This window comes from Lissotriton helveticus, chromosome 2_1, assembly GCF_964261635.1.
Source record: "Lissotriton helveticus chromosome 2_1, aLisHel1.1, whole genome shotgun sequence".
Taxonomy (NCBI): Eukaryota; Metazoa; Chordata; class Amphibia; order Caudata; family Salamandridae; genus Lissotriton; species Lissotriton helveticus.
In genome coordinates, this window is record NC_136059.1 from 1,123,308,089 (window position 1) to 1,123,329,951 (window position 21,863).

The window sequence follows — 21,863 nt, forward strand, 5'->3', positions numbered from 1 at the left end:
TATTTATAGTTGAATTGAATTGAATTCGGTTGAAACAAGGGTTGCTGCAAAACTCACGCATTATGACTAATGCGTGAGTTGCCCATTCTGCAGCAACTTTTGTTTCAACCAAATTCAATTACTCAAACTAAAAAAAAGGAATTTCGAGGTGAGCGCTTGCCCCAATATGGTGACTACCGTTTAAATCCTGATTACTGGAGCACCATTACATTTTAGGTTGCTGTTCTATATGGTTTTGGAATTTATGTAGGTTCCTTATTATTCAGTAGGGGTCGTCAGTACACACAAGAATTCACGTCCTGAAGATGGTCTTATAGATGCCTTCACACCAAAAGATCGAAACGTCGACAACCTGACCCATTTTCTTTGTCACCATCCTTCCTGGAATTGTTTATTGTAAAGTCGATGTTTTTCCTGTCAATCAATATATGAAATGGGCCATAGCAAAAGTGTTTCATGATAAAAGATCAGTAGAATATAGTGTGCATCTCAGTCACTTTTGCCTGAATGTTATTTGTAATCTGTACCCTTTTTAGAACACAGTTTTTTACATAAATGTGATCTTGATTAAGTATACACCTGTGTAGAATTGTTTATTCTTGTTGAGCTTTGTCCAGTTTTGCTTTTAATTCGCTGTATAATTGAATAATTTACTTTGACGTTTGTTTGGAACTAGCCACTATTTAGGGCTAAAGACAATTCACGTTTTGAAGTTAGCGAAGAATTAGATACTGGAAAAAATCCCTTGTATGCATTGTTACCCTATTCTGTGTTATAGATAAAGCATGGTAAGCGTTCTGGGCAAAATTAAATGTTTTTAAAAAAACAGGCGCTGTGTTAAAGATGAAGCACGGTGTGCGTTTTGTAAAAAACAAAAAATAAGGCTTTTGCTACACGATTGCCCCTCGCATCATGCCACTTCTTTTGCATTTTGGAAGCTGTAAAACATAAGGCATGCCCGCTGGTATAATAAAAAAAAGTTGCAGGAAAGTGTGCCCTGCCTACAACAGCTGGTAGGAAAAAGTAGTTTAAGCAAATGGTGCTCACCAACTAGATAAAGCAGACTTTGTAACACCAGTAAAAGATCCAGTCCTCATGGTAGGTTATAATTGCTGACAAGTCGGTACCAAGGAAGGACTACTAAACCTATTTACAAATGAAAAGCAACAATTTTGAAAGGACAGTAACAAGAGCCAATTGAAATGATGGGCGTGAAATGGGCAGAGCTTCTATGCCTAACCTAAATACAACATGCCTTGCTCGACCTAAAAATGACCACCTTCTGTCACAGTGCATACATACGCATCGCTGCAATCCTGGAATACGGTTTCTTTAATAAGAAAATATATTCCAAGATTGCCAGCCACACGTGCATGGCAGAAAAAATTCTATTGGCGCAGCCAATAGCTTAACCTTTTTAGAGCTGTGACCTATTGACTTTGTCAGTGGTTTTTTTTCTAATTTTTAATTTTAATTTTTAGTAATTCGGGTATAGGAAATAACTGGCTCTTTGAGAAGTTTGGTAGGACCACCTGGTGCCTTTACTGTTTCACCACAAATCCATTTAGGGACTTTTCAATTACCTGTCTGCACATGACAGATGGTGACTTTCTGTTCATTTGGGATATAATCCGATGTCTTTATTTTTCAATAAATAACTTATTACTGTAAATAATGAAGATCCATATTAAAACTGAAAAAAATAGAATAAAATAAACCAACTAACGTATTTACAAGTAGAAATCTGTTTTATATGACTATAAGTGTAATAAATTCTAGTGTTTGTATTTGGTGTGACTAGCAATGACTTGGAAGACAGTGTTCATAACTGTGTAAATGCATACTCAGGCTAGTTTTATCATTTAAATGGCTTTACCAATAATCTGGAGAAGATATTTTTCAACTCTCCTCTGCTTCATTTGCAAGTGTTGTAGGGTGCAAATTAATACACCCCGCTTGAAGCTACGGACCTAGCTTATACTGTTGCCAGTTTTCATACCCCTAATAAATGCTATGGTGTTTCAGAAAAATCTTTATCACTCCCAACTTTGGCATTTTGTGCATACTGGGGGAACGCTACACAGAGGCTCAAGCAAAAAGCAGGACCTCTGTTTTTCTCAAATTAAGTTTTAATAATTATAGGTCACCCTGGGTCAGGGACGTCATAAAAACGTAAAGTCACAAGTACCAGGCCTATCACCACTCAGTTAAATAAAATATGATATACTCTTAACCCATGTAAATAACTAAAGCTAAACTGTGATAACTGCTGCCATGGGGAGAGGCTTCATAGATGCTAGAAAACGTTGGGTTCAATGAGGACCCCTGTCCATAGGTCGAAATGAGGATTGGAATGTAGGGGTAAAGATCACTGGCTGTATTTTAAATCGGAAATGGGTCTATCCATTCCAGTAATACCCTTAGCAGGCAATCTGTTGGTTAGAATGTGGTCCACTATGTTGAAGGTCACAGAGTAGTTCTGACGGATTAAGTCTATAGAACCACTTGGATCCAAGATCACATGCATCTCATCAAAAGAAGATGCCAGAACCGTTTCTGTCCCATGAGCCAGACGGAATGCGTATTGAGCGGTTAACCATATAACATATTTCCTCAGATCCACAAATAGATTGTAATGTATAAAGAGCTCACCCAAAGAATGTAATAATTCAGTTAGCCTTTTTACTCTGCTAATGAGTAGGGTTGAATGAAAACAATATCTGCCTGATAAGAGGTGGACCTCCAGGCTCCTGTCAGATATCCAGGGCACAAGTATCAGCTGCGTGCCTGGAGTGTTAATTTTGCTGGTAGTCAGCTACAGATGCATTTGTCATTGGTGGCACAGAATGGTCATTTCCACCACACAGCAGCACCCATCGAAGACATTCAAAGGGGAAAATAGAGTACACTGCCTGGTATACCAGGACAACTTTTATCCCAGATCACCAAGGTAAATACAGTGCTTGATGATCAGTCAGTTTAGTTCACTCACAAGCACTGCAGTGTTCGTCATTGGCTTGTTGGTGCAGCCAGTGCTCTGTATCTCGGGGTGCTTGTTTCTGGATTTGTGTCTCATCCGCAGCATAGCGTCAATTTGCGTACTGCTTGGAAGTGCTCCTCGGTATCTCAGATTAAGTACTACTAGAGTGCAGGGGCATCAGTAGCATACAGGACTCTGAGGTAATCCAGATCACAACACTTGCTGGTGAAGTGATGTCCCCCTCAGCTCTCCCTTCAGCTTAACCCTCTGAGAAGTAAGTGGTCATAATGTGATAAATGAGGACAGTGGTTTAAGAAGGCTGAAATGGGCTGGGCTTTTCCAGAGTGAGAAACTAGAGGCAGGGAAAGACAATAAGCAGCACTTGGTTTATGTTGCTTATAGTAGGTCACCTCTTGCATATCCTCATGGCTACAATGGTGTAGACCCACCACGTGGAACAATTGGAGAAATTTATTAGGTCAGATCTCAGATAATTGTGGTTAAGGACTCTGACATCAGAAGGGTGGCTAATCATTTGTATGGGTAATCAATGTGTAGGATGGGCGCAACATTTAGCCTCTGGGGTTTACAACTTGGAAGAAGCACCTTCCTACTTTACTAGATATGCATCTTGTTTGTGGAAACGTTTAGAGGGGAATTGATATGCTGTGAGAGAATTCACCAAATTGAAGTTAAAATTGGCATACAGCGAGAGAGAAAAACATAACGATTCGGTAATGTTTCAGCAAAATGCTAGTTCCTCACCCTTGGGCCATTTTAACTAAACCAAAGTGAAGTAGTCATTCATAGTGCCACAGAATGTGTATGGGAAAAATAAACATTCCTTATATAGTTCTCAAAAAGGGAGAAAAGTTTCATATGAATTAATGATTAAGCAAAACATAATAGAACATTTAAAGCGTGGAGGAAGCGCAAATAAACCAACAGACTTGCCTATGACTACGGGGTACATCATACAGAAAAAAAGGTTCTTTTACATTTTTTTGGTAGGCTTTTCAATGCCAAAAATGTGTATGTTTATATAGGATGTAAAAATGTCCAGCTCCACCGAAATGGAGACGATAAATCAGATCACGGGAACAGAGATGTATTTGCACCCAAAGAGGACAAAGACTCAAAAAACGCTTGAACTGCCGAACAGGATAAACAAATGTAAATATTTAAGGATTGAGATGGGTAGGATCTGCAACAGAAAAAAAGCATAATATTCAGCAGGAGAACAGAGATCTCCAGAAAAACGAAGAATAGACTTGTTACACACGGAGAATAGGCAAGGGCAAATTAAGATTGCAAGGTCTTAGAAAAGTTCACAATATACAGACAAAGGAGTGTTCCACATAAAAACAGCTGCTTAACTAAACCCTGGAGTTGCCTATCCTTAGAAGGAACTTCAACTGTGCCAAAGGAGATGCCTGACCTAATCGAGGATTCCTGTGGAGTTCAAACTTTGAACACTATTCCTTCAGGCCATCATATAACATTTTTAGTAATCATGCAGCAAATCTCAAAGGGAAAGGGCGTTTGCTTCTATAGTATCTTGCCCAAACTAAAGTTAATAAGGGGTTTGAACCGCAAGTCTATCTTTCTGTTTATCGAAGAATACCACGAAGACCAGACCTGATAGATGCAACAGTAATGCAGAAGACTAGATGAAGACCAAAGAGCCATTAGTATGGAGAAGTCCATGACGGTTTCAGCAATCAAGATATAGAAACCCAGGATTAGCTGTTAAAGAGCCACACAGAATGATTGAAGTTATTTTTTATTGTTACACAATGGCTGATCGCTTCTCTCCCGCTACATATGTTATTGCCAATGCTGCTAGATGTCAGGTGATTATGCTTATGTAGCCATGGGAACTACTGACTAGACTTTAGGCCGCTGTGTACAAGCTTTCAGGCGCAGTGCCCGTTCGCTACACTGGGTGTATTGTAAAGCATGCATCCTCGATCTCCCAGCCTTGGTACTCATCGAAGGCACACAATGGACTTCGATGAAATGGGGTGGCTGAGTGGGCTAAAGAATGGTGATGGATTAAACCCAGATCAGTTGACTGCCGGTGAGTGTTTGATTTGCTCAGATGCTCCGTCCATCATCCCCTTTTGTATCGCTTTGTTCGCCCTAAGTGTGGCAGGGTATGCTCAGACGTGAGTCCCTTGCTCACTTGGCCACTGGATTCAAGATAGCCTGGCTGATGAGGATTATGAATCCGAAACCGGTCCCAGGATGCTTGTTTCCGGTCCATGGAAGACATGGCTTGGCAGTTCGGGCTGGACTGTTCCCATGAGGCACAGGGTCAGACTGATTTGCATATAGCCATGTCTGAAATGGGGTGGCTGAGTGGGCTAAAGAATGGTGATGGATTAAACCCAGATCAGTTGACTGGGGGTGAGTGTTTGATTTGCTCAGATGCTCCGTCCATCATCCCCTTTTGTATCGCTTTGTTCGCCCTAAGTGTGGCAGGGTATGCTCAGACGTGAGTCCCTTGCTCACTTGGCCACTGGATTCAAGATAGCCTGGCTGATGAGGATTATGAATCCGAAACCGGTCCCAGGATGCTTGTTTCCGGTCCATGGAAGACATGGCTTGGCAGTTCGGGCTGGACTGTTCCCATGAGGCACAGGGTCAGACTGATTTGCATATAGCCATGTCTGAAATGGGGTGGCTGAGTGGGCTAAAGAATGGTGATGGATTAAACCCAGATCAGTTGACTGGGGTCGGAGTGTTTGATTTGCTCAGATGCTCCGTCCATCATCCCCTTTTGTAACACAATGGACTAAGGCAGCCCACATATAGGCTTTCTGAGCACCTCTGAAGTCCACAAGTGTATTTCAGCCACAGTTCAAGCTACCAGCCCAGAGGTACGCAACTGTCTAGCCAATGCCTAGCCAGCCTACTCATGCAAGTCTAACTAAGAATGTCTAGTTAGGACATATAGTAGCGCTCTGGGCATTAAGTGCGAAAATATAGAATCTGAGTGACATCAAATAGACAGGAGTGCTGCTCGAGCTGTCTATAATGTCAATTGGGACCTCTCAGTGAAAAATATCTATAACATTCACTTTTTACCCCTCTATAATGTTATGTATGGTCCCCAAAATCATCTACCCCTGCTGCCAGCTGCTACCAAGGGGTAAAGGAGTAGTGGGGGAGTCATACTTGACATGGCCGCTCCTCCCGGTCCCAAATATGCCCAAATAATTACCTGACCTCCAGCCACCCAGCCTTAACACTAACTCTTACCACAGACTATTCTTGCCTTTCCTGACACTCTCGTCTCGAATGTGTGCTCTCTGCAATGGGTCAGAGAGCCTGCGCTGCACTGATGGCCTCTCGGAGAGCCCTGTCAAAGCAACCTAAAATCTTTGCGACAAAGCAACAACTTTTGTTTCCCACTGTTACAACTTCATTGCAGTGAAGAAATAGATTTAAAATCTGGTATTCAAGATACTGACTCTCAATTATAGCTGTATGTAACATATTGTATGCAGTCTACACATCCTCAAAGAGCATATGTTCTTCGTCTTGCAGCTATTGGTATCTTTTTAAAAAAAAAATCTTTTTATTAACAATAGGAATTAACATTGCAAGGCAAATCACACTACATTCACATATCTCTTAACGATATAGTTTGATCCGGCGAAAGTGAACATTTTACAACAGTCGGTAACATGTTATATATCTAGAATGTTTCATCGTGAGCTGGTAATAGCGGCGGAGGGCAGATGTTCCCTCTGTATTCGTGCCAGTCAGACCAAATGCGGGACCATTTTTTCGGGCATCCCCTAGCCACATATGCATACTTTTCACGGTGCATGCACCAATCCATATCCTTTTTCCATGCGGACACCGCAGGTGCCTGTGCTGCCCCCCATTTCTGTGCTATATTACGTTTTGCTATCATAAACATGCTATTGCTTTTTTGGGTTCAGGAGCCTTCAGTCATTGCCATGAGACATTTACAATTGCATCTTGGATTAGCCCACAGAAGTATTTTTAGTCTCCCCGTTTTGTTTTAGGTATTTTGATGTATCCTGTCATCTTCATTGAAATATACAGAGCCTTTATTAACACCTGAAAGGTACATTCTGAGTCATCACTCAGATCTTAATCTCAATATGCATTATACACAAAAAACAGTACTTTTGTAAAAATTGATTTGCACTGCAGAAAGCATTTTATTGGCTTTACCCGTGGTGGAGTGTGAGCGTCAACCCTATTGGTTTTGCCATTTCTTGTTTTCCTTAGTATGGAGAAGCATGGTTTAGGGATGCACTATGCTTAATTCACATCGCCAGTAAAGCCCATGAATGTCCATTTCATAGGTTACAACAGCAGTTGTGTGTTGTAGCAAATGTGATATCGGGAGCACAAAGGGAGCGGAAAAATATGCACAATTGGGGGATGGCTGGTGCTGGTTGCGTAGGGAATATCCGGATACTATGTCACATATCCCTGTTGCATTATTTCTAACTCATCTTGTTCTCTTACCAGGCATTCCTCACATCAAGCACCTTTCTTTCTTTGTAATTCATTTCTTAAAATTTCTCCACATGACTATTTTTCCTGAGGGGAGACACTTCTTTCTTTAACGGCTGACCCACCACTCACCATCCTTCTTGTAGAAAGTCACTGCAGAGCTCCAGTAGTCATTCATTCTTTTGAGTGAATATCTCATAGTAATGTACAACTGCAGGATATTTTGCAGGACTTCCCGCAAATTTTTTATAGAGGATACCCATTGTTATGTCCTGCAATGCCCCTCCTCAGTGTGCTCTGACTAAGATAGATTCACAACCAGTTTTTTGTGTCGATACCTGCTGGGCCCTCCACTGTCCTCTGGGTCATTTTACCGTACAGGCTGTTGGCAGATTTATGCTCTATCGCCTGTCAGAAAGGGCTTCCTAGAATATAGAAGGCAAGAGAACATCCCCTCTCCCACCAGCCTGGCCTCTCCCCCCCACACACTCGCACATCTGCCCGCCTTACGAGGCATGGAAACCTACCTTAAGGGATTGTAATCGCTTTATACCCATGGGAGCATGTATTTAACTCCTATCTCTGCATGAGATTTCTGATTGTGTTTCTTCCAAGTGTCCAGCTCAAGGCTGATTTTATTTTCCAACACATTAGAGAACATATATATATATATATATATATGTATATGTATATATATATGTATATATATATATATATATATATATATATATATATATGTATGTATATATATATATATATATATATATATATATATCTGTAAAGTCAGTCCATGAATCCCCTGGATTTATGTGCATGTTTGTATTTAATTTATTTCTGTGTGTTTTAGAAGTTGAATGATACCATAGGATGACCTAGCTTCTGTATAGATTGATTCCTTCCACAGGGACAGTAACGGGTGACAAGAGCCGTGTTTGAAGCACAAGATTCCTCCATCTCATCATCATGTTCTTCCGGTATTCTTTTCCCTATTTCCTTAATCAAGCGTCACACCACAGATGGGATTACCACCTCCCTCGATGTCCTCAGCGCACCATGTTTCCTGTCCTCTCCTTTTCTTGTAACAAGCCATGGTTCACAAGTTGTAGTCCAGTCGGTCCAATGTCCGCAGATAGAGGACACACATCCTAGAATATATCAAAAGCCTCTAAAACTGAAGCCTATTGTCCTGGACACTTGCAGGCAGGAAGCAACACTAACTGAGGCACTGGAAGAGACAGAGGTGGCTTCCGAGTTAGGTCTAGCCTGTCAGTACAGGCAGGGGATTGTAGTCTTGAAATGGCCTTGTTAGTTTCTGTTGTTATCTTTGTGTTGTAGCACATTTGAGCGGAAACTGAATGCCCCAACGTGAACACTACAGTGCGCCGTTGAGGTGGGCTCGCCTGAGCATTAGGGGATTTCTAAGGAACACCTATGTAAGAAGCTTGGTGCAATTATCAGTCTGCCAAAGTGGAGAATGGTGAATTTTTTGGTCCAGGCGAGGTACCTAATTATCCCGTCTGGCAGTCCGATTTAGCAGACTCTGTGGGGATTGAACATAGACACCATGTGGAGGCTAGTGGAATAGGTGCGCAGGGGGCATCCATTATTCGGAAGTTGTTTTTTGAATATGTGTCTGCGCCAGACTCTCAGTGAATGCATTCAGACGGCTCTTATTAGTTTGTATTTATTTTTTTGACTGTTCCTTTTTCCTCCTAGGTGTCTGGCTGCGTATTGTAGATCGCTCTCATTTAAAGAGCTCGTTCAGGTTTCAAATAACTTCATATTCCAGTAATGTTTTTTTTGTACCTTTTTATATTGTACAGTGTCTTTAATAGTTCAGGGTATTGTCCTGTACAGACATGCTGCCAACGAATGTTACAGTTAAATACAAAATGTTGGCAGTCGCTCTCTTAAGAGACGCTTTCTTTTGCAGACCACTCCAGCCTTTATTTGCAGCGGCCTTTCTTGATTATCGGGCTCCATTTCCTTAATGTATTTTACATATGCATTCTCTCGAGATCCAAAGGAAACAAATGGATACCTCAGTGCTTTATCCAGGCATTGCAGGGCCTGTCTATGTGCTTGGAAATCATTGGTTCAGCTGATAAGAAAATCACCAGAGTAGGGAAAGCAGACGAATTACACCGGTTAAGTTTGATTTGGAAGCTTTTTTTGTTCAAAAATGTTTTTATTAATTTAGAAGAGAAAGACGACACCAACCTTAAGCATTGGAACCCCTCAGATTATCAGATATAATCGTTTATTACTGTCGAGTATTACTCAGAGTATTGGCAAAGCGTAAACAGTTAAATTACAATTAAAGAAAGGATCTATCATAACATGAGTGGGAAGGCTGGTGCTAGTGTAGAATATTGACTGGGCTGATTTTGCTAAGAGTGCGAAGCTTTTTGAAATCTCAAGTGGCCTTTGCTGGCAGCATCACACAGCTAAAGAAATACCATTCTGTCGAAGTGAAATTGAATTGTATTTCTTGTTTGATGACCTAAGTATTGAATGCATCTCTTTTTAAAGTCTTGTCTTTTAAGCAATGGAAATGTCACTGTTTTCGCACCTTCAGTATATCAGGGAGAGGTACCTGTGCCACATCCGGAGGACACCGTCAGTGGCTGGCGGTTACTTGGCATTTTTTGGTAACGTTTAATACTATTTTCCTTTTATTTTCAGTCTAACCAGCCCAGTCCTGCCAGTTCCAGCTCCAGTTCCGGATCGAGTTTTGCCCCTTCACAGAACAGACAAGGTAATACATATGTTTTACAGAGAAAAAAAAACTAGCGGAAAGAGAACAAAAGGTCTTCTCATTTTATATTTGGCCTTATAAGCTGAACACATGCTTAGTACGAAATTAGAGGATAGAAAAAAAATGTTTGGTGAACAAAGGGATACCCCACATGCAAAAGGCTCATGAGAAGCAACCGATAGGGGAGAAGGAGGGAAATATTTCTGAAATGGTAAAGTGTAGCAATCCTTCAGCTTCTCTCTCCTTGCTGTGAATTAACAACAAATAGTTGTCACATTTAATAACAATACAATCTCACTGAGTTAGCAGCGCGCTTCTTTTTTGTATTTTGTTATAGTACTATGTGTACTACTTAAGTTAAACTTATAAGGGACATGCGCTGCAAGTGTTAATATCATGGGCTTTACAAATGTGCAAGAAGAGGACCTGTGAGCCTACGTGTTCCAAACCTCAAATTGTATCAAACAGTACTTTCCAAAAAAGAGGTATTGGTTATTTTTTATTTTACTTGGTTATCTTGATGTAGCGCATTTTGTAGCCCCAATTCCGGGTGGCGGGTGCTTTGCAACCGGAGATAAATATTAATGGAAAACCCATATAAGGCAAACAGCCTATAACAAAACAGGAGGCAGACGAAAAGCTGAACATCTTGTAATAAGAGATGGTGGCAATAATGTAGCAAGACAGTTTGCAAGCAGGTGTGTTTAGTGGGGTCAAGGATTCTAAAGAAAAGTGGGTGGATAAAAGGCCATCCAGTTTAAGCACTGAGGTTTAGTCCTGTCTAAAACACATTTGTATATGTATGTGCCCTTTTATGGTGAGTTAGTGTGTTTGAAAAATGTCTGATTAAGTTGAAAAAGGAGCTCATTATTGACACAAAAATGTTTCTCTAGTTCACTTTTGAATCTCCTTAGATTGATGCAAGTTAGATATTGACAGGCAGAGAATTGCATGTGTGTCACCTTAACGGCAAAGAATCCCTTTTTTAGGTCTCGCCCTGGAACAGGGACGGAGACTTATAGGCGGCTGATGCCGGGGAATGAGGGACACAAAACTGGCACGATTTTTAGCATTCGGATTTGGCTGCGCGAACGCGCACGTTCCGTCCTGCGCCAGCCTACTGCGCATGCGCCGCCCTCCCAGCCTACCGCGCATGCATGCATGCACACAGACACACACACACACACACACACGTCGCAGACAGACACTCGCTCACACACACCCCCCCTCCCCCACAGTCACACACACGCACTCCAAGACACATACACACACGCACGCACACACATACACACACATACACAGGCCGCCCCCCCCCGCGCCTACATGCTCCTCTCCCTCCGCCCGCCCGCCGCTCAGCAACGCACTCACCGGCTTCCTCTCCTCAGCTGCAAGGCCCGGCAGCAGGACTCTTCTTCCCTCCTTCGGCACCGGGGCGCAGGGTAGGCTCCTGCCTGCTCCGGTGCTCCCTGCTCCCAACACGGCTCCAATCGCGGCTCTTCCGTGGGAGGCGGGGTAGGCTCCCGCCCTCCTACTTCCTGTTTCCGGGTGTCGCGCCGGCCTGCCTGACTTCCTGGTCGCAGGCCGGCAGAGTACTCCCCGGCCCGGATGTGGAGCACAGGTGCTGCGATGCTTGTTCCTAATTGACAATGTTTATATAGCCTGTTGTGATTCGGACTGTTGTAATGTCTGTTACTTCTTGGAATGGTGTACATCGGAGAATAAGTTGTCGAAACAGATCCATCGGATTTTATGGACCAGGAAAAAAAATATAAAGTCTCTAATCTACTGCATTTGAAGTCAAGGAAAGTACAGCTATGTACTAGGGTAGTTATAATCATATAATTTTTCTAGGCTAAAAACTGTAAAGTTTGCCACTTATGATAAGTATATGTACCTTTTTCGTGCTAGTATTGTGGCCTTTCAGAACCGGAAATGGGCTTAAATCGGTGTTAAATGAGTGGAATGGGATGGGACTTGCTTAATATTTAGAACCAAGATGCCCTTCTGCTCCGGAGTCTTTGTTGATGCTAGCAGGAGCAGCACAGAGCCTGAAGGCACTTGGAACATGGGGCCTTGGTTGCAAAAAAGATTCCATGCGTGCACTCACTGTGTGTGTTTTTATTTTTCTTCAACACAGTTTTAATGTAGTGATTGAAACTTTGGCAGTTTGCACTCGCTTTGCGTTCATTCTTCCTCCATACTTGAAGACGAATGCCATCTCAGTATCGTTCACATACCCCACGATGCAGTGCACATCTCTCTGGCTTTCTGCAGCTAGCCCTGTATGCTTCATTCTGTTTGGTGACATGAGCTTCACTCTCATTGGCGGCAGCGAAGGTTTAAGTTATGGGCACATATTGAACATGCTTTGAAATAGCAACAGACAACTAATCCAACATAAACAGGAGTTCCACACTTCTGAGACGTTGGCTACCTGGAATAGTTAAACCTGATTTACAAAAAAACGATTTCATAAATTTATTTTTCTCCAGAAACTACAGGGAATAGTCTTTTTCTTTGTTGCAGTTTAAAGGCATAGTTTCTTGGTCACGTAGATGGATTTTTATGTGAAAGTGACGTAGAATAATTAATTCCTCTGTTTCAATACACAAAATACGTGTCTCTGGAAATCCACATTTGTAATAATTTTGTGTGGCATCTTGCCGGAGATTTATCCCCTGTAGCCTCGAATTCTGCATTTGAATAGTTGTCAATTTACCTCCTTCTCCTGTTTCTCCTACCTTCGCATAGGTGTCTCTTAACTTGCAACTTTTACTACCCCCTCACCCCTTCCTGCAAAATCTTCGGTTGTGGTGGTTAGTAGGATTCCATCATTTCATGCTTTCAGCCTGAATGCTCTGTGTATTGTGGTAATAAGGATACATTTTCTGCTGCTCAGAGCTTCGTGCTAGTTCCTTCAACAATTTCTTCCCAACTCCTGTCAACTTCCCGTGGGAGCAACATAATAAAGTATAGGCGGCAAGTAGTGTATGGATAGACATGTATTCTATACCTTGGACCATGAGGATAATTCTGTGCTGTTGTGCAGTTCGGAAATTGTGTGACTTCATGAATTTCTCACCGTAGTTGACACCGCAATTAATTTGTGCATATATGCACTGTTGTACCAGTGAGTAAGCTGTGTGCCCTGCATTCCATGACGATTACCCAACCGTGAGGTACAGTGTGTAGTTTGATCAACGACAGAGTGTCTGCATAAATGAAGTCATCAGTGGAATCGATCGTATTATTAGCATAGTCCTCAAGAAATTGAAACGGTCTGTTTTTCAGAGAGTTTTCCAAAATATCGTTTCCTTCTGCATGGAGTTTGTAGTTCCTATTTAAAGTGTGTGTGATATCCGACTACTATTCAGATTTAATGAACGGTAAGATATTTGCGGCCATGGAAAAACTACCCTGTAGCTCGAATGTGGTACGTGCCTCTCGGTTTCTTGTGATAGGTTGGTGATGTCTACGGTTTTCTGTGCATTATATAGTTCTGCTTCATAGCTCATAAAAAGGTCGCCAGGAGTGTTTGTAATAAGAAAATGAGGAGGAATGTAATAAGAAAATGAGATAGTCGTTTAACTGTAATAACGTATTACAGGTGAGTTAAGTGTGCTAGAGCCATCAGATAGAATGAAAGTAGGTGTCAGAGCAGAATTACAATTTTGCACTATAGATTCTGCATTCTATGAATTTGCAAGCTTACTCATTCGTAGGCAGGAGCTCAACGCCAAAAATGTTTCTTTTTCATTTAAGGGCAATGGTGTGACCCTATATCATAATTAATGAAACACACAATACGATAGTGAAAGTCACCTTAATGTTCTACAACCTCTTTATGTTAACAGGGACGGAGACTTATAGGCGGCTGATGCCGGGGAATGAGGGACACAAAACTGGCACGATTTTTAGCATTCGGATTTGGCTGCGCGAACGCGCACGTTCCGTCCTGCGCCGCCCTCCCAGCCTACTGCGCATGCGCCGCCCTCCCAGCCTACCGCGCATGCATGCATGCACACAGACACAGACACACACACACACACACACACGTCGCAGACAGACACTCGCTCACACACACACCCCCTCCCCCACAGTCACACACACGCACTCCAAGACACATACACACACGCACGCACACACATACACACACATACACAGGCCGCCCCCCCCCCGCGCCTACATGCTCCTCTCCCTCCGCCCGCCCGCCGCTCAGCAACGCACTCACCGGCTTCCTCTCCTCAGCTGCAAGGCCCGGCAGCAGGACTCTTCTTCCCTCCTTCGGCACCGGGGCGCAGGGTAGGCTCCTGCCTGCTCCGGTGCTCCCTGCTCCCAACACGGCTCCAATCGCGGCTCTTCCGTGGGAGGCGGGGTAGGCTCCCGCCCTCCTACTTCCTGTTTCCGGGTGTCGCGCCGGCCTGCCTGACTTCCTGGTCGCAGGCCGGCAGAGTAACGAGGATGTTTTGCGGTATGTATTTATTTATTTAATTATGCATTTTTATATAGCGCAGACTTTACCCGAAGGCGGTATTTATTTATTTATGTATTTATGCATTTTTATATAGCGCGGACTTTACCCGAAGGCGGTATTTCTTTATTCATGTATTTATGCATTTTTATATAGCGCGGACTTTACCCGAAGGCGGTAATGCTTGCCTTAGCGTAATGGTGTTCCTTCTTAATTTATTGGTGGTGTCCCTGTTAGAATTATTCCCACTTTTAGTCTAGCAATGCTTGGCATGATGTTGGCATCTTTGGCATTATTGAGCCCATCCCTGGTATAATGGGACCACAACGTATTGTGGGCATTCTTGACCCAATTGTGCTTCTCTTCACCAGCGGTGATGGTCATCCCTGGCATGCGATGGGTGTTCATGGAATTGGATGTTGATATGTAGACATGTAAAGCCAGACTCTGTCCATGGGGCAGTAATATTCATGAGTACTTGATGACATGGAGATCAAAGATACAACTAAAACTGAAAAGCCATTATTTTGAGAGACTGTCATATTTGTTTTTGGGAAACAGAAATATTTATTAAAATGAAATGCTTGTAATAACAAGCCAATGCATGATTACCAGCTGTGATCGTGTTTTCAAAATGTTTGTAAAGTTGATATTAAAGTGATAATTCATGCTAATTTCTGTAGTCTTATTTACATCTTGTTTACAATTATACTATACTACTAATGTATGTTTACTAGCCATAACTGTACTGTTATATGTTACATTTTAATTACAGTGTTTGCCTTTTACAATCATTTTCTTACAAACTACCTCGTAAAACAAAAATATTTATGGCTAAAATATTTTGCACAATATATTTGTGATGTTTACACTTACCTATTTGAAATTAAAATGTACAAATGGACATTTAGTCAATTACCATTAAAAAGTTTAACTTTTTTGCTAAGATATTCTTGTAATCTTTTATGCAAACAAATTTAAATACTGCATAAATAATTTTAACAACAAATACTTTATATGTAGCTTTTTATGTACATAAGAAAACTATAGCATAAAGCAAAAAACATTGCCATTTACAATAATAATAGCTCAAACTTAAATAATGCGAGACCTATTGCATTGCAAATGCTTGTTTATTTTAATTTTTATTAGATCCCTGGTGCAATCAAACATTCATACAAAACATACATATTACATTTAAACAACAATACATTACACAAACGATAAAATTACATATAGATATTGTTAGACCTGTCTGATTTTTTTGCGTAGTCCCTCCAATTTATTATTTATTTTGTCCCCTTTTTGCCCCTCTTGCCTTTATTAATTTTTGTGTCCACTAGCTTTTTCAAGGTGTTGGTCTAGGGGATAGGTGCTTTTTCACCCTCATAATTTTTTACCTCAGGCCTAGAGGCCTTTCCTGATAGGAATTCACTAGGAGTCACAAAATGGTGGCTACCAACTGACATAACTGTCACACCCAGAACCTGTCCCATAGGATAGAGCAGGGCATTCCAGAACCTTCTGGTCCCTTCTGGACCTCTGAGGGTCAGCCTATATAAGGCGGAATGCTGGTCAGCCATTTTGTCTCACTGGAGAGAGTCAGCTGGAGGACAGGCTGTAGCTGAAGGTGGGGGTAGGATAGTCAGAGGGTTGACCTATTGATTCACCACCCTTCCTCCCTTGGGTTACCTGACCTGTCCCTGCTGATTTGGATGGCTGGAGACCCTGGGCGCCTGACCAACCCCTAGTCTAGAAATACAGGGGTGTGAAGAGGAGAAGGAGACTGCAGTGCTGCGGAGCGCAGTCCTCTGCCCAGTAGAGAGACTTTTATTGAGCAGTGCTTAGTAGAAGAAGGGTTAATCTTTGTGGCCCCCCCCTCGTGCAGTGGACAATTGAATCCTGCCCCTGGTTGCCGTGACTTTCCCCTAGTAACAGAATCCCCCAGAGTTTCATCACGTACTTGCTGGGGCTGAATCTGGCTGTGGAGAGGAGCCAACCTTAGGAGGAGCGGAAGCGGAGTGAAACCGAGCAGGTCTACCCCCGAGCCAGCGCCTGGTGAGCAGTGCAAGATCAGCGCTGTGGTAGCTGGTAGTGTGGGGAGAGGAGTGGGTTGTCAGGGTTTCTGGTGGCTGCGTAGTTCTCCCTGATTCCGCCGTGAGCGGGACCCCTGGGGCTTCGATAGCGCTGTTGTGGCAGCGCCGCTGAATGAAGGAGAAAAGGGGGCTGGTTGAGCAGTATCCGGCGCCACTGCGCATAATCTAGGCTGATCCAGTTGTCCTTGGCAGGAGGGGCCTAGGACCGAGCAGGCCCACTGTGGAGCCACTGCCAGCGTCAGGCGGGCAGAGCAGACTCTGTGGCCGGTCCGCTTTCTTCCCGCGCATGCACGATAGCGCCTTCGCGGAGAATACATCGTCAGCAGCTTGAGAGGAGATCCTAGGGGAGCGGCTCCGTTGAGCAACTGATATCCCGCCAGCGCCGTGAGTCACATCAAGGAGGGCCCCTGCTTCCCTGAGGAGAGAGAGGGAGCGGGGAGGCCCGGCTTTCGGCGGGGAGCGTACTTCAAGTGAAGGGGTGCGACTGGTGGCCAGATATTCGAGTTTTCACCATCAAGTAAGCTGGGAAGCCTGAGGGGAGGCAGAGGAGGACTGGGCTGTACTTCAATCTGACTGGCCTCATAAACAGGGAATGGTGCAGCGCTGGTTGGTTTCCACCTACGGCAGGGGATAGAGGAACTGCTAGGTAGCAGTGCCCTGATAAGCCAATTAAAACAGTCTAAATTCCTCCTGTACTCTAGAGGGCTTGAAGGTGGCAGAGGCCTAAACCAGTTAATTTGTATACTCTTTCACAGCTCCTGGTGCCTGAAACCAATGTCCGCTTGAACTGAAAAAGGGTGGGGTTGCTTAAGAAATTGATATCCTGTGCCGGAAAAAGCCAATCTGATTCCTGGAGATAGATTGTCTGTGAAAAGATTGTAATTAACTGACAAGGGCTTAATTTCTGAAGAGGATTTGAAAAGAGTTAATTGAAATACAGTAATATTGCACATGATCTGTTGAAATATGTAGATGTCTACCTGCTATATGTGACAAAGTGATGAGGTTAAGAGAACTTAAATGTATTTGACTGTGAAAGTTTGAAGAACAAAGAAACTAAAAGAACTTTTATAAAACAGCTCGTATTTTTACACAAAGATTGGTGTAGCGTCATTTTTGAGTGGAATTGCTTGATGTTACTGCTGGGTGGCTTGCAACCTTTACACATGTGCCTCTGTTAATATTGTCTTACCCTAGGCCAGGCTACCCTAGGTGACCTGTCATACCAGGTTCCAACAAGTTGGTGTCTAGCGGTGGGATCCTGACTGTGGTTGCAGCTACTCAGTAGTAATTGAACGTAATACACTAGCCTACACCAGGAGTTTTCTCCTAGCGGCCCTCCTAATTTGTCCTTTTGTTTTTCCAAATTTGTTCCTGGTGGTGAGGTTGTGGTATATAAATAAATAATACCGGATCTAGGTTTTACTGGACATAGTAATAACAGATAGCTCAATAAATAAGAGTCAAGATTCGAGGTAGTAGGAGTTTGCAGGTTTAATACAGCATAAAGGACAGGAACAGGACAACCTGCACAGGAATGGGATGGCAGCGCTGCCGGGGGCAGGATCAGGATCGGCGTAACATTTAATAACAGTACTCAAACATATATACTAAAACAGTTGCATTTACAATGAATACAGTAGGCGGAGCAGTGGGTGTGGTCAATAGCAGTCGCGAAAGATAAGGGTGAAAGTGGGTGTAACAGGAGGCGTATACATAGACATGTGATGTAAACGTAACAGAATATGTCATAAATGGGGCGGAAACATGGAGGGGGCTACCTAAGGAGCCGGGACCTCTAACCTAATGGTGCGCGCAAACTGACAATGACGTGTTACTAGGAGAAGCTGGGGGCTATGAACTCTGTGCTAGGAGTAGAGACTGAAGTCTGGAGAGTCAGGGCGACATGTACCTAAACCCTATCTAGTATCTAATGTTTAGAGGACATGTTGATATAAACTAAGAGTCAGGAGGGGAGAGGCTAACAGACTCTAAGACTGGAGCATGCATTATTCTACATGTAGTGCGTGATGAAGAATATTAAATGACCATTAAATGCAGTATTTCTCTTACATGGAGACGTAAAGGCTAGACAATGACGGAAACTATTGATGCGATTCAGTAGCTTAGGAATGCAGAGAAGGAGGGCTGGACTGATAACTAGAATCATAACATACTCTTGGCAGACTCAGAGGCAGAGCCAGGCCGAGCCGGGCACTGTGAGGCAGGAAGTAAGTGAAGGGTCGAGGATACAGGTGGGGGCTGTATCGCTCCTCAGCGAGGGTTCAGGAGACAGGAGCTGAATCTGATGTCCGGGCCCTTTTGAGGCCTAGAAACGGGGACTTTACAATGAAATAACGTGCACACTGAGAAACGTGGCAACGTAACTTTACATAGGCCTGGTATTCATAGTATTCACGAGAACTGGAAACTGGCATACTAGAGATGGACACAACTGTAATTGCGTCTCTAATCAAACATGGGGAATACATATGCATATTAATCATGCACACATAACATAAGATGGAGGACACGTAGGGACACAGAACATGGCAAAATTTACTTTTCCACATTCCCTCCTTGTCACTACGTTTCCATCAGGAAACATCAATATTCATGATACCATCTATCATTTCATACAGTATCATCTGCTCGTCTCGAATTTTCTTGGAACGGGATTTAGAACGGGACTTGGGACTAGGAATACAAGAGGTAGCACAAATGCCGCAAATCGCAGGGCCACATTGTATACAGAGGCAGCAACTGAATATGATCGCTACTGCAATACCCAGAAATGACAATACTTTCCATCCCCAGGCGGAAATTATATTCCAGAACCAACCGGACCATGTCCAGGTGCCTGGATCTTGGTGTAACATATGGGCAATTTTATGGAGTCTGGTTATAGCTGAATAAACAGACGGCGCGTTATTAGGAATGAAAATGCAGCAACTAGATCCGATGACTCTACATGCCCCGCCCCTATCGGCCAGTATGACGTCAAGGACGAGACGATTCTGGAGCACGACAATTCTCATAAAGGATTGCTCCTCGGTTAAGTTACCTAGAGCAGAAGTAGTCTCAATCACTACTGCTTCAAGGGTTCTGGTTAGTCTACGTATCAGTTTACTATTCACAACAGTACCTAAATAGGGGAAGACACCTTTATTGATATCTATGTATTGTTCTAGAGCAGTTTCAGTATAATCAACAATCGGGAGGTCTCTCTTGTGTCTAGTATGTACTAGGTGGGAATTCCTATGATAGTCAGGTGGGGCTAGAAAAACTGGTGGCAGTAGGAAGGCAATGTAACAGGTTCCCTCCCAATCGAGGGGCAGACGAACATATGCGGTCTGACCACAAACAAAATAAGAATGACGTGAAGCTTTGAAAATAGATTTCCTACTGTCACTATACTTGACAATAGTAGTACAATCACTATGGCCTACATGTACGGAACCATTATTTCGGACGCATAATTCGCCTTTAACTGGTAGTACTGACATAGCAGGTAAGTCTGGAGTAGTATCAGACTGAACATTCAGGACCATGAAATTTGAAGAATAATTACCTAGATTATAAACTTCATTTTCTAGATCTAACCCTGTTCTGTGGGGAAGACCTTGCTTGTCTGGAAAACATGTACTGTTAAGAAAAGACATATCTGTTGAGGATGACGTTAACGTGGACCATGCTCCACACGAACCATTATGTGAAAATGGATAAGGAAAGAGTGGCAGAACTCCCTTCGGTGTCTGGAAAGGGGGGAGTCGACCACACACCCAACAATTAGTGGCATTGCTGGTCTGGTGTGAATAATGTAACATGCGGATAAAAGAATTATTACGCATAGCGAGACGATATGAGAGTTCATGAGGAGGCAGATCACTAAACGTGTGCTCTACTGTAGCATTAGAAGACTTATTTACATGAGAAACTGAAAAATATAAATAAAATGCATAACCTGTGCAGGTAATCATAAGGCTGAAAAACAATATGAAACTTAGAAAAACGATACATCGGATTGAGTTTTGACTAACTCTCTCACTATGGGGGTCTATTATATACATGTCAGAAACCGGTCTAACCGTTTCACCTAGGGGAGGACTTAGACAATCAAACTGTCTGACTTATTTTACTAGACCTTAGTTTGAGCTTATACTCCTGTTGCGGAGTTTTCTCTAACGGGGAGGGTTCAATATCATTGTCTTTTGCGGGACAGTCCTTAAGAATAGTACTTTGGCAGTCTTTAAGATCCTCGGAAATGTTCTTTGAAACAGGCTTCAATCCAAAAAATCTTTTCACATGTGACAGGTGGACCCAGCCCTTTCTGCCTTCCAGCTTGACGGCAGTACGGGTGGCCAGGAGGACCTGTCTGGGCTCTTTCCAGCGGGGCTCCAGCGGACTTGAACGATCAAAGTTCCGGACAAGAACCATGCATCCGGGAACGATTTCATGCGGTGCCACCTCGGTATTGTCTGGAAATGCGGCAGCAACCTGTGAACGACAAGAGTTGAGGGCAGACATCAAGGAAGCTAGGTAATCTGTCAGCATATTACTTGAAACATCGGTAATACTTCGAGGTCTAGGTGTACCCCACATGTTAGGGGGGCGGCCGAATACGACCTCATATGGGGACAGACCTGATCTGGAATGTGCGACCATGCGCATATAAAATAAAGCGACTGGCAGAGCTACTAGCCAGTCCACACCTTTCTCTTTACATACTTTTGCAATTCGGATTTTCAGGGTCTGGTTATGTCTCTCTACGAGACCGGCTGCTTCTGGATGGCGTACACAATGGAACTTCCACTGGTACCCTAACAACAGGGAAATGTGTTTCATAAGCTCGGATGAGAATGGCTGGCCGTTATCAGAATATACGACTCTAGGGAGTCCATAACGGGGGAAGAATTCACGAACCAACTGCTTGGCAGTGGTCGCGGCTGTGTAATCTGGGACTGGATATGCTTCTGTCCACCTGGACAAAGCGCATACAACTACAAGGACATACTTGAAACCTCGACATCGCTCCATCTGAATATAATCCATCTGGAG

The 21,863-nt window shown here is 43.1% G+C and overlaps 1 protein-coding gene across 1 annotated transcript in view; it reads left to right on the plus strand.

Moving 5' to 3' along the window:
- The window catches only part of MLLT3 (MLLT3 super elongation complex subunit), a 659,507-nt gene that overhangs the window by 558,836 nt on the left and 78,808 nt on the right, over nt 1–21,863 (plus strand). The window contains exon 6 of the mRNA XM_078675949.1: nt 10,166–10,238. Within this exon, the coding sequence (XP_078532075.1) occupies nt 10,166–10,238 (73 nt within the window). The remainder of the gene's footprint in view (nt 1–10,165; nt 10,239–21,863) is intronic.